This window comes from Petaurus breviceps, unplaced genomic scaffold (assembly GCF_028583685.1).
Source record: "Petaurus breviceps papuanus isolate PSGF00001 unplaced genomic scaffold, PetGlider_PUasm1.0 175, whole genome shotgun sequence".
Classification (NCBI taxonomy): domain Eukaryota; kingdom Metazoa; phylum Chordata; class Mammalia; order Diprotodontia; family Petauridae; genus Petaurus; species Petaurus breviceps.
Window position 1 is genome coordinate 24,635,040 of NW_027185764.1, and position 13,712 is coordinate 24,648,751.

At 37.7% G+C, this 13,712-nt stretch overlaps 1 protein-coding gene across 2 annotated transcripts in view; it reads right to left on the reverse strand.

Annotated features, from left to right (window-relative positions):
- Positions 1 to 13,712, reverse strand: part of METTL9 (methyltransferase 9, His-X-His N1(pi)-histidine) — a 62,949-nt gene that overhangs the window by 23,919 nt on the left and 25,318 nt on the right. For both annotated transcript variants that reach the window (XM_069084920.1, XM_069084919.1), the window contains exon 3: positions 9,124 to 9,333. In XM_069084920.1, coding sequence (XP_068941021.1) covers positions 9,124 to 9,333 — 210 coding nt within the window. The remainder of the gene's footprint in view (positions 1 to 9,123; positions 9,334 to 13,712) is intronic.

Below are 13,712 nucleotides of genomic sequence, written 5' to 3' on the forward strand. Positions count from 1 at the left end.
GCGGAAACGAATGATGTAAATTAGAAGTTAATAAAGCATTAAAAAAAAAGAAAAAGCATTTGCAGGAGGCGGAGTCAAGATGGCAGAGTAGAAGCAGGACCTCAGCTGGGCTCTGGCTTCCACCTTCCCCAATCAGTGTAAAAGGGGACTCTAAACAAACTTTGGAGCTGCAGAACCCACAAAATGACACAGAGAAGCTAACCTCCCACTGAGGACAGCCTGGCAGGCCTGCAGGAAGCAGCCTGCGCAGAGCTCTGGGAGCCGACCCCAGGCCCGCCACAGCCATAGGTCTTAGCCCCAGGGTGGCCTGACCAGCCACTGGCTGGAGGGACTTCAGATCACTGGCAGCTGTGGCAGTTTCCAGAATTAACAACCCATAGATGCTAAGGACAAAGTGAGAGGTCAGTGCAGTGTGGACTTTGAGATCCAATAGTTGGAAGTGCGGTCAGCCTTTATTCCCTGAAGAGAGAAGCCGCTGAGGCACCCTGGCAGTGCAGCCCCTGTCATGTGGCAGCTTCAGCTACTGGCCTGCAGAGTGTAGGGGGACCAAACACCAGTCTGAGGGGTAATCGCTCTTGCTTTAACCTTCTTGGATCTGGATTGCAGGCTAGGATAGAAGTCCTGGGGTGTGTGTCCAGCTTGCCAGAGCGTGTGGAAACCTCAGAGAGGGCACCCATCTAATACCTCTGGCAGCTGAGAAAACCCCAGCATTTGGGATGAAAGCTCCCCTGTCTGGTGGCAGAGTCCTACTGTGGCAAAAAACCCAGGGGTCAAGTGACTGAGGGGCAACATGACCAGGCAAAGGAAACAAAGCAGACAGAAGATTCCAACATTAGACTCCTTTTTTGGGGATCAAAAAGGAGCAAAGTATGGAACAGGAGGAAGACAGTGAAGTCACAACTCCTGCACCAAAAGCTTATAAGGAAAATACGAGCTGGTTACAAGCCATAGAAAACCTTAAGAAGCAGATAAGAGAAGTGGAGGAAAAATTGGGAAGAGAAATGAGAACAATGCAAGAAAATTATGAAATGAGAGTCAACAGCCTGACTGAGGAAAATAACACCTTAAAAAACAGACTGACTCAAATGTCAAAGGAGGCTCAAAAAGGCAATGAGGAGAAGAATGCTTTAAAAAGCCGAATTTGCCAGATGGAAAAAGAATCTCAAAAGCTCACTGAGGAGAATCATTGCTTCAGCATTAGATTGGAGCAAATGGAAGCTAATGACTTTATGAGAAATCAAGATGCTGTTAAACAGATCCAAACAAATGAAAGAATAGAAGGCAATGTGAAATATCTCATGGGAAAAACCACTGATCTGGAAAATAGATCCAGGAGAGATAATTTAAAAATTATTGGACTACCTGAAAGCCATGATCAAAGTAAGAACCTAGAAATCATCCTCCAGGAAGTTCTCAAAGAAAACTGCCCTGATGTTTTAGAACGAGAGGGCAAAATAGAGGTTGAAAGAAAAAGCATTTGCACTCAATAAGTTTTTTAAAAACTAAACAGATGGGGCAGCTAGGTGGCTCAGTCAATAGAGCACCAGCCCTGGAGTTGGGAGAACCTGAGTTCAAGTCCAGACTCATACACTTGACACATTTACTAGCCATGTGACTTTGGGCAAGTCACTTAACCCCAATTGCCCTCCAAAAAGCAAAAAAACAAAAAAACTAACTAAACAGATACCAGATTTCTTATTAAGTATCTTTAACCACAGATATTTTGTAGTATTTTCAGGAAGGAAAAAAAGAATAAAAAAGAAATTAAGTCATCAACCCATATCTCATTTTCCATCTAAATTTTTAAAATTCAATTAAATAATTTTTAAAATACAAAGAGGAAGACGTTAAGTTTAGAAGGGAACACAGATGCCTAGGGCAGGACTAGAGAGTTATATAAAATTAGAAATAACCTTTAAAAAATGAAACTACCTCATACCTATTGGATTAGCAATTATGACAGAAAAGGATAATGATAAACGTTGGAGGGGATGTGGCAAAATTGGGACACTAATACACTGTTGGTGGAATTGTGATCTGATCCAGCCTTTAAGGAGAGTAATTTGGATCTATATTCAAAGGGCAACCAAACTGTGCATAGCCCCTTTGATCTATCAATAACATTACTAGGTGTGTATAACAAAGAGATAATAAAAAAGAGAAAAGGATCTACGTGTGCAAAAAATATTTACAGCAGCCCTTTTCATAGTGGCAAAATATTGAAAATTGAGGTGATGCACATCAATTGTGGAATGACTGAATAAGGTGTGGTTATATGAATGTACTGGAATATTATTGTGCAATAAGAAATAATAAACAGGCAGATTTCAGAAAAACCTGGAAAGACTAGTATGAACTGATGCCAAGTGAAATGAGCAGAACCAGGAAAACATTATAAACAGTATCAGCAACATTGTGTCATGATCACAACTATGAATGACTTAGCTCTTCTCGGCAACACAATGATCCAAGCAAGACAAGTAAAAAGGACTCATGAAAGAAAATGCTATTATCCACATCCAGAAAAAGAACTGATGGACTCTGAAAGGAGATTGAAGCACACTTTTTTTCACTTTATTCTTTTTTGTTTTTTTTTTCCTTTTGATCTGTTTCTTCTTTCACAACTGTGACTAATATGGAAATGTTTTACATGATAGTTAATGTATAACCTATATCAAAAGTTGCCTACCATTTTAAGAAAAGGGGAGGGAGAAAAATTTTGAACTCAAAATCTCATAAAAATGAATCCTAACATTGTCTTTACATAGAATTGGGGGGAAAATAAAATCCTATTAAAAAAAGAAGTTTCATATAGTGTATATTCCCAATTTCACTTGCAGCACTCTTTTTTCCATTCATTTTTGTATGGAGAAAAAGTTTATGCTTTTCAAATTCATAGTAATAAAAAGGTCATTTTTAGGTTAAAAAATTATTTGTTTAGTCTTTCAAACATTTATTAAGTTATCATCCTTCCAGAGTCTTAGTTTCTCCAACTGTTCAATTAGGGGATTGAACTTGAATGACTGCTAAAGTTCCTTTCAGCTCTAACATTCCATAATCCTACAAAATAAAAAATCCAATTTCCAAAGACTGTACTGATTATGTAGTTGTGCTGGGATTTCAGTTTCAAATTTGCTTGAAATAAGTGGTATCAACTAAGACTTATAGATAATTTTGTCACATATAGATGTTACATGTCATAACTGGATTAAATTTAGACAAGGAACACGTCAAACTGCTGCATAGCCAATTAAATTTTAAAGACTACTTTAAAATTTTAATTTACTATTTTATTTTCCCTCAATTACATGCAAAAACAATTTTCAACATTCATTTTTAAAACTGAGTTTCAAATTCTTTCCTTTTTCCCACTCCCCTCATTGAGAAGGCAAGCAACTTCATATAGGTTATACATGTATAATCATGCAAAACACATTTCCATATTAGTCATGTTGCAAAAGAAAACAGATCAAAATTAAAACCCAAGAAAAATAAAGAAAGTAAAAAAAGCACACTTCAATCTGCATTCAGATTCCATCAGTTCTTTCTCTGGGGATGGATAGCATTTTCATCTCAAGTTCTTCAGAGTTGTCTTGGATCACTGTATTGCTTAGAACAGCTAAATCATTCACAACTGAACAACTTATAATGTAGCTGTGTAAATGTTCTCTTGGTTCTACTCATTTCACTTTGCATCAGTTCATGTGTCTCCAGGTTTTTCTGAGCATCTAGCTCATCATTTCTTATGTCACAGTAGTATTCCATTACAAACTTATACCACAAATTGTCCAGCCATTCCCCAATTGATGGACATCCCCTCAATTTCCAATTCTTTGCCATAAGAAAAGATCTGTTGTAAAGATTTGAGCAGAGCTCAAAATTGCTCTACATAATGGGGCCAGTACTCTATTCACTGCACCACATAGATGCCCCTTTGATTACATTTCAAAATGTAAATACAGAATTAATATTTTTGGTAAAAACAAAATTGTAGGTTAATGTGTAATATAGTAAGTATCTGACAAATACTATCAGTAGCTATCTTACTTTAGAACAGTCTTTTAAAATTTATCTCAGAGTGCATTTGCAAATACAGAACTTTTAGGTAGCGATTTTTGAAAAATAAAAATGTGCACATCATAAAAATTAGTTCTCTAGCAAAATGAGGTAAGACCTATACTCATATACACCCAACACCATCTTAGTTATAACTGTAAACTATGTGAAGATTTTTATCTGTCAGGTCAATACCAATGGTAGAACCAAATGTATTAAACTTCAACATTCTCTCCATGACAAAAAAACAAAACAAAACAAAAACATTTATACAGGCAGTCAAGCATATTAGCTCTTCTCTTTTTAGGAAGCTAGAAAAGTGACTTGTCCAAGGTCATCCTGCAAATAGAGGCAGAATGGAAATTACAACCCAGAAGCCACCCTTGTTATTCAGACCAGTGAATCACATCTCTGCACATACAAAAACAGGGTAAGTACCACAAATGTCTCATCATGATGAGTGAAAATGGTTGAAGCTCTATCTTGAATTCTAAATAATCTTTTGTTATAGGGGAGGAAAAAGACTATTCATCTTAGAAACTTAACTTAATGATTAAATTAAATATTATTATTAAAATCATTAACTTAAGATTCCACTTAACCACAATTTTATCTTTTTTAGTTTAAAAATGCACCAATCCCATAGGTTTATTAGATTAAAATTATTTTAGTTGCTGATCTGCATTAGCAGGATTTAAGTTAGTAGTATTAAAATTATTTTAGTTGTTAATTGGCATTAGAATGGCTCCCCCATAGGGAATTCTGTACACAGATGAAATCATAGGTCTAAAATGACATCCTGTCCCAATAATTCCCACATTTCTCCTAAAGATGTACATTATCTACTGTCAAAAATTGCATACAGTTCAATTAGTTGCATATGAACAATCCAATTTTTAAATTAACTCCTAACAGTCACAACTTTTCTGACACAACATGCAAGAATACAGAACACGTATTACCATCTCCCAGATGGGTAACTCTCAAAAGAATATAAACTAATTCTAGTATCAACTTGAATAAAGCATAACCAGGAAGATAAATATGCTAGAAGAAGAGAACACACTATTTTCAACAACAAAATGTTAAGTTCTAAAAATATTTATATTTCATGTTTGTTATTATTTACCATTCTGCCTCCCCTCTTCCATCTACAGTTAAGTTTATAGTCCTACAAATTTTTATTAAAAAAAAAAAAAGAAAGACATTTCCTCTCTTGGGATTGCTCAAAAACTTCCCTTAAGGTTTGCAATGAGATTTAAACATTTTAAATAAAATGATAATTAGGGGCAGCTAGGTGGTGCTGTGAATAGAGTACTGGCCTGGGAGTCAGGAGGACCTGAGTTCAAATTTGGCCTCAGACACTTGACACATTTACTAGCTGTGTGACTTCGGGCAAGTTATTTAACCCCAATTGCCCTCCAAAAAGCAAATACATAAATAAATAAATGAATGAATAAATAGATGAATGAATAAATTAGAATGATAATTAAGTCCATTTAAGTCTCCTTGGCAACTTTTTTCGTCAAAGATATTATTCAAAATTAAAATTTCCTAAAAATCTAATACAGCAAAAGCAATAAGAAATCAAATTCATTTGAAATCATTAATTTTTATAAGATATATTTTTAAAAAATCAAAGCAGTTTAATCTCTATATATCTGGCACACCCTTATCTACCTAGTCAGTCTGTTTTACTCCCACCAAACCTCATTCTCAATCCCCAAGTATCAGAAAGATTATGATTTCAGCCTTTCTAAGCTAATCTAGTTTCAGTGAAATGCAAAATGACTATACTATTTTCTAGCTGTTCTATTTTATAAAATGCCACCCCAAATTCTTATTAGAAAAGCAAAAATAAGCTTATTTGGGTCCCAGATTTGGACATAAAATGATGATGTAACACCTTCAAAGAATTGAAAAATTTACACTATAAATTGAAAATTTTCACCTAACAAATTCCCTTTTTTTTTTTGAGTGGAAAAAAAATTAGGAATACTAGGGACTGCTCCTTGTGCACCCTGTTTAATTCCCTCTATTCTTTCCTCTCCTACTTCATTCCTTTACCTCACACTTCCATTTTTCTTTTGAGGTCATTCAAATGTAACAGACTCATACCCAGGCTGTCTAATTAGGCTCTAAGACCCTTAGTGATTATAAAGTTCTGAGGGGTTACATCTATCATCTCCTTATCTAAGAATATAAACAGTTCAAATTGGTTTAGTTCCTTATGATTTCTCATTCATATTTACCTTTTTATGCTTCACAACTTCTACTTTTGTATAATAAATTTTGTCAACTCTAGTCCTTTCATTAGGAATTAAACGAAGTCCTATTTAATTAAAGAACCACTTTTCCCCCCTGTAGAATTATTCTCAGTTTTTCTGGGTTGGTTATTCTTGGTCATAAGCCTAGATCCTTTGCTTTCTGAAATATCATATTCCAACATTTCTGCTCCTTTAAGGTGGTAGCTGCTAGATCTTGTGTGAGTCTGATCCATGAAACTTGAATTCTGTCTTTATTTTTGGCTACTTGCAGTACTTTCTCCTTAACCTGGGAGGTCTGGATTTTGGCTATAATATTCCTGATAGTTTTCATGTGAAGGTTTCTTTCAAGAAGAGACAGGTCAATCTTTTCAATTTTTACTTTGCTTTCTGGTTCTCAGCTAGCTGAATAGTTTCCTTTTAGAATTTCTTGAAATATGGTATCTAGTGTCTCTTTCTTTGATCAAGGTTTTTTGAGTACTCTAATGATTTTTAAATTATCTCTCCTTGATCTGTTTTCCAAGTTTTTTTTTCCTATGAGATTATTTCACATTTTCTTTTATCCCTGATCCCTCCCCCACGGCTTTTGGCTTTATCATCATCATCATCATTATTATTTTGCTTTTTGGAGGGGGGAGAGCAGGGCAATTGGGAGTAAGTGACTTGCCCAAGGTCACACAGCTAGTATGTGTTAAGTGTCTGAGGGCAGATTTGAACTCAGGTCCTCCTGACTCCAGGGCTGGTGCTCTATTCACTGCGCCACCTAGCCACCCCTATTTTTATTATTTCTTGATGTCTCTTGGAAAAATTAATTTCTATTTGGTCAGTTCTGATTTTCAAGGAGCTATTTTCTTCAGTAAGGTTTTGTACTTCTTTTACCAAGCTGTCAGTTCTCTTTGCATATCTCTAGTCTGGTTTTTAAAATCTCTTTTTAGCTATTTTAAAAAAACTCTTACTTTAACTCTTCTATGAATTCTTACTGGACTTTTGCCAAAACTTCTTTGAGGCTTTGTTTCCAAGTCATTAACTTCTTTTGTCCTTGTGTTTTGAGTTTTCCTGTCACCAGAGTAACTATTTTTTGTTTGTTCTTTCACTCTTCCAGCCTACTTCCTGACTTTGAACTCTATGTTGGTGTTGGGCTCTATACACTTTATGGGGGAGGGAAGATGTACAGCCTAAAGTTTGTCCCTTTGCGCTCTTCTGTCACTTTCATGGCTCCTTCCAGGTGCCTGCAGCTTTCAGGGCCTCCAGTGTGGTAGGACCTCGGGTAAAGCTCATTCTAGCCCTGGTCTGAGCCCTGGAAGTTCCTGATCAAGATTCTGGTCTACTGGCTTTTGCAAGGTTGAGTTTCAGTAGACTGCTGGTGGACTCACTCACTATCACACCAACAGAAGACTCTACAGGCTTGGAGCGACTGAGCTGCTTTCTCCGTTTTGGTCTGGGACTCTTGTCCTAATCATTTCCACTGCAGGCTTAGATGCTGGGTTAAAAGCTACAATTAGTTATCACTCTCCTCCTGGGATCAGAGCCAAACAGCTACCTTCTGATTCTAGAATTTGTTCCTTGTTCACTACACAACTAGAGCCCTGTGCTTACCACAGCTCTGCTCTGCTCTGAACCCATGACCCCGTGGTGAGCAAGAGATGCCAGATCTCCTACATCCAGTGCAGATCTCCTTCTGCCCCCTGCCCTAAGCCCTCTTTTTGTCCCTGGGCTCTCGGATGCTCCTTGAAGCCACCACTGCTGGAAGTGCTCCCGGCCAGATGCTATCCGCAATGTCTTATAGAGCTCTTTGTCATATCTCCATAAACTGCTCTGGGTTGGAAACATTCGTTGTGACTTTTTCTTAGCTTTCCCAATCAAAATTCTGACAAGTAAATGTTCTAGATCATCTTGGGGAAGAAACAGTGGCAAGGTAGGTTTAACTGCTTCCTGTCACTCTGCCATCTTGACTCAGCCCCTTATGACTTACTTTTAGTTGAAACTTGCAGGAAATCCTCATAGGTGTCTCTTCATTAATCCTCTCTGTCAGGCAACACTATAGTAAAACTAAACTAGATTTTCAAAATAAAAGATTTTCTAAGACATGCTATCAATGACAGAAGAGAAATTTCCCACTTTTAGGATTTTTGTTTTTAGATATATTTTTTTTTCTTTTAGGAGGGGGGAAGGCAGGGCAATTGGGATTAAGTGACTTGCCCAAGGTCACACAGCTAGTAAGTGTTAAGTGTCTGAGGCTGAATTTGAACTCAGGTCCTTCTGACCCCAGGGCTGGTGCTCTATTCACTATGCAGCCCCTGTTTAGATATTTTTAAAGTTAATCATCTAAAGTTTTTACATGCCTTATTTTAACATTAACATTCTAGATGTATTTAACTATAAAGTTACACCAAACTTCACAGGATCACGGATTCAGAGCTTCATCACGGAAGTAACTTTCATTTCTAGTAAAATTTAGTCAAACTCCCTAATTTTACAGATGAGGAATCTCAGGGGCAGAAAAGTTAAAGTTCCTTGCTTAAGGTCATCCACACAGTGAGCATGAAGTGAGATTTGGACCCAGGTTCTCTGATGCCAGAATGAGGACTCTTTCCACCAAATGACATTGCCTCCTTAATTTAAAATAAGGGAAAGCAAAAACACTACGGAAAATTCCACATTTACATTTCTACATAACTTATAAGGGAGGATAAAAAAATCACTGATTATGAAATTTTACCCCTTGTTCTTGCACTTAAAAAAAAAAAACCACAACACATCTTTCAAGGACAAATAAACCCAATACCATTTCTTAAATATATACCTGTATTTCTTTTTCTGAAGCTGCCATATCATAGTTTCAGATAACTCAGTGGCATAGATTTCTTCAAAATGAGGGCTCATGATTTTAGTGACTTCTCCATCTCCAGCACCTAAATCAAGGAGTCTATGTGTTTTCCAGTCTGGATTTATTTTAAGCAGTCTTTGAAACTGATCTGGTGAAAAAACAAACATTGAGCCTCTTCCTAGCAACCTGAAACACAAAGATAAAAATGGAAGATTCTGTGAAAATTAAATTAAAAAAACAACAAATATAGGACCCACTAACCCATCTGTGAAAGTTTTTTGATCTTCCTCATAATTTAGGAAAATGTTAATGAGGAATAATAAATTCTAAAGTGAATAAAATAGAATGAATACATGAGAGACAGATTAAGGTGCATGCAACAGAATCTCAAAGACAAAGAAGGAAAGGTGGAAGGATTAAGAGTAAATGAGTCTAAGTGTATAAAAATTCAAATCAATGATAGAATGGATAGCACAAGCAGAATTTGTTAAGATAAAAAGCTAAAGAGAAGCAAAGGAAAAAATAACTAAACAAATATTTATTAAGTATAAATTATGCAAGGCATGTTCTAGGTGCTAGATATACAAACACTAAAAATTAAAAGCAGCCCCTGATCTCCAGGAAGTTAGTTATACTGGGAGGTGGAGGTGGGGGTAATAATGTATACAATTAAGTAAATATAAAATATAAACAAACACATCTCCTTGGGTAGATCAGGAAAGAGTGTTAACATAACGAAGGAATTGGGAAAGGCCTTTTGTAGAGTGACTATAGAACTGAGTCTTGAAATGAAATGAAAATAAGGGGTGGCTAGGTGGCACAGTGAGTAAAGTGCCAGCCCCAGAGTCAGGAGGACCCGAGTTCGGTTCTCACCTCAGACACTTAACACCCACACAAAAAAAACTAGCCATGTAACCTTAGGCAAGTTACTTAACCCCAATTGCCCTCCAAACGGCAAAATAAAAGAAATTAAATGAAAACAGAGACTCAAAAAAGTAAAGCATATTTGTGAAGGGGACGTTCTGGACTGAAGCATGGAGATGGGAGACAGAAAAAGTAGGCCAGTTTGGATGGAACAGAGTATATGAAAAGAAATGTGAAATAAGTATGGAAAGTTAGCATGGAAACAGATTATTAAAGGCCTCAAATGTCAAAAAGAAGGTCAAGAATGATGAATTTTATGCTGGAAGGGACATCAGTCGTATCCGGTACAAACTTCTCATTTTACAGATGATGAAATTTAGGCCCAGAAAGGCTCCACCAAGGTCATACATGCAATAAATGAAAGAAGCAGCATCTGAAACCAGGACCTCCAATTCCAAATTAGGTGTCCATGTTCCTTCCACTGCACCACACTGCACATGGCATTTTATCCTCACGGGAACAAGTTATTGAAGCTTTCTGAGAAGAGCAGTGACATGGTCTGAAGTGTGCTTTAGAAACATCAATTTACCAGTTTTGCGAATGCTGGCCTGGAAAAGGAAAGGCCTGGTCCTACTGGGACCAATGTGGAGGCACTGTGAAAGGACAGAGGCTGACATATGTGAGGGATGATATATAAGTAGAATCAACAACACTGACAGTAAAGGGTAACTTCTTAGGTGGGAATGTGGCTGACTGGAAAAAAAATCTTAGGCCTTGAGAAAAATAAGGAAATCAGGAAGAAGGGAAAGATAATAAATTCTCTGAAAAATAGTATCAGAACTCTTAAAACTATAAGGGATCTCAGGGACCATCTACTTCATTTTACAGATGACGAAACTGAGGTCTAAGAAGGTTAAATGACTTGCGTAAGGTCAAACAGGCGATAAATATTACAGGCAGGTTTTGAATCCAGATTTTTTGACTACAGTCAGGGTTGTTTCCACTATATTACTATATCCACTACCTCTCCTCAACACCAGGTATTTCATTTGAGGTGCTCTATAAGACAACCAGGTGAAGCAGGAACAGTACCAGGTAATGCGGACTGGAGTCAGATGTGTAAATGTGGGTATCATCCACACAGAGATAATAAGTGGATCCATGAAAGCAGATACAAATACCTAGAGAGAAAAGAAATGAGGATCCACAGCACAACTCTAACCCATGCAAAAAGGGATGGGACATGAATGATGATCTAGTAATGAAGTGGCAAGAAGGTAGGGGAGAACTAAGATTAAACAATTAAAATACAAAAATCTAGCAGAAGGGGCTAGCCTACAATGTCAGGGTCAAGAAGATAAAGCTAGAGAGAATAGGGAATGATGTAAAAAGATTTTGAGGTATGAGGTAAAGAAGGAAAACTCAACAAACAACCTCAATTTTCTCAATGAAGTAAGAGATAAGGTTCTATTCTGAGAAGAGGATGGAAAAAGTGATGGCTTAGGGGGCTTGAAGAAAGAAGGAAAAGTTTGGGACAGTTTTTTCAGGTATTATGACAAAGTCAAAAGATGACAATCAAAGAATTGCGGTGAAAGGATCCAGATAAGCTTAGAAAATACACATCAGTGGTGGAAGCTGTTGGCATGAATGTGTGACTTCTGCAAGCAGCGTTCATCAGCACATGAATGAGATCACTTAGATTTAGGACTTGAGAAGGCGAGAATAGCAAGGACTAAGAAGGAATTTAGTAAATTAAACTGCTTTACGTTCTGAGGATATTTAAGTCAGACAGAGCTGTGTAGGCAAATGTGCCAAACTGAGGCCTGGACTGAAAAAGTCTGGAACCAAATTAAAATGTAATTGGGAAATGTTTTGTTTTTTTTTTAAAGCAATCACGGTTAAGTAACTTGCTCAAGGTTACACGGCCAGTTATTTCTGGGTGTGGTGCTGAGTATCTGAGCCTGGATTCAATTGCCAGGTCATCCCAACACTGGAGTTGGTGCTCTTACTCACTGAGCCACCTGGCCGCCCCTAAGCAATTGGGGTTAAGTAACTTGCTCAAGGTTACATGGCCAGTTATTTCTGGGTGTGGTGCTGAGTATCTGAGCCCAGATTTGATCCAGGTCATCTAGACACTGGAGCTGGTGCTCTTACTCTCTGAGCTACCTGGCCACCCCTAAGCAATTGAGGTTAAGTAACTTGCTCAAGGTTACACGGGTGGGTGCTAAGTGTCTGAGCCCAGGATTTGATCCCCAGGTCATCCCGACACTGGAGCCGGTGCTCTTACTCTCTGTGCTACCTGGCTGCCCAGAAATGTTTAACAAAATAAATAAAAATACAGCATAAAGAAGGAATTTAGTGTAGGGCTGACATGGACAAGTATAAGGTTGATTCTGTGACAGGAGAAAAGCAAGGCCAAAGCCTTACTTTAGAATAGGGATGGGTAGAGGAACTGGAGAGATGAAATTGTCCAACAATGCTCCAGATCATGGGTGATGGTGAGACCACCATGGAGGTGGCCAAGGTGGAGGTGTAAGTCCCTTCTAGCTTGAAACAGCACTTGGGAGCTGAGGTAAATGGGGGAAGCCAAAGTATCTGCAGGGACATCAACTTATACAATGGAGTCCCCAAATATGACAGTCAGGATTCGTGTGGAAAGACTTCAATCAAATACTGAACTCTAAAAAAGTAGAGTGACTTAAAAGCTTTCTTACAACAACAAGAATTCAGACAGGTTCATTCGGACAAATGAAATGATTCTCAAAAAAGCAAAGATTGTTGAGTGACATGGGGCAAAGGCATCTGGACGCAGCCATGAGGAACAAGCAGCATCTCCTCTTCCTGGCCCAGAAAATAAGGAGTGCAAATACTGGTCAGTACAGTTAAGCATTGTAAAGGCCTCACTGGTGAGGAGGGCAAGGATCCAGTGTTTTTCAGAGGAAATTGGGCTTCTGTAAGCATGAAACAATAACAACCGTAGTAACAGCTAATATTTAAGTGTATACACACATATACACACACAAGAGCACGAGGGGAAAAGGTCTGGTACGATCGAGACAACTTATCTAAGAGATACCTTCATAGCTTCAATCTCTTAAGCTAAATCTCATGGGTTTTTTAAAAGTCCTCATCTTTCTTGATCTATCCTTTGGATCTGGCCAATGACTCATCCCTGTGCACACTTTTCTTTCTCAGTTTTCATGCAATACCCTCTTCTCCTAGTTCAGGGTCTACCTGTCCAACTGTTCCTTCTCAAGTTTCCTTTGATGGTTCATTATCCATGTGACTCCCCCTAAATGTGAGTAATTCCCCAAGGTTCTGTCCTGAAACCTCTTGTTTTCTTGCTTTATTCTTTCTCCCTTGGTAACTTCACCAACTCTCAAAAGTTTAACTAGTATCTCTATGCAGATGATTCCCAGATCTAGACATTGGGCACAAGTCTCTCTCTCAAGCTTCAGACTAGGATCACCAGCTACATACTGCACATTTCAAACTGAACATCCCAGAGACATCTTAAACTAAATGTGTCTAAAACTGAATTTATTTTTCTTCCAAAACTCTTCCTTTTTCCAAACTTCCTTATTTCTGTCAAAGGTACCACCACCCTTCAAGTCTCACACTTCCTCCTCCCATATATCCAATCAATTACAAATACAATCAATACAAAATGATCTGTTTGGCATTCAAAGGTAGTTTCTGAT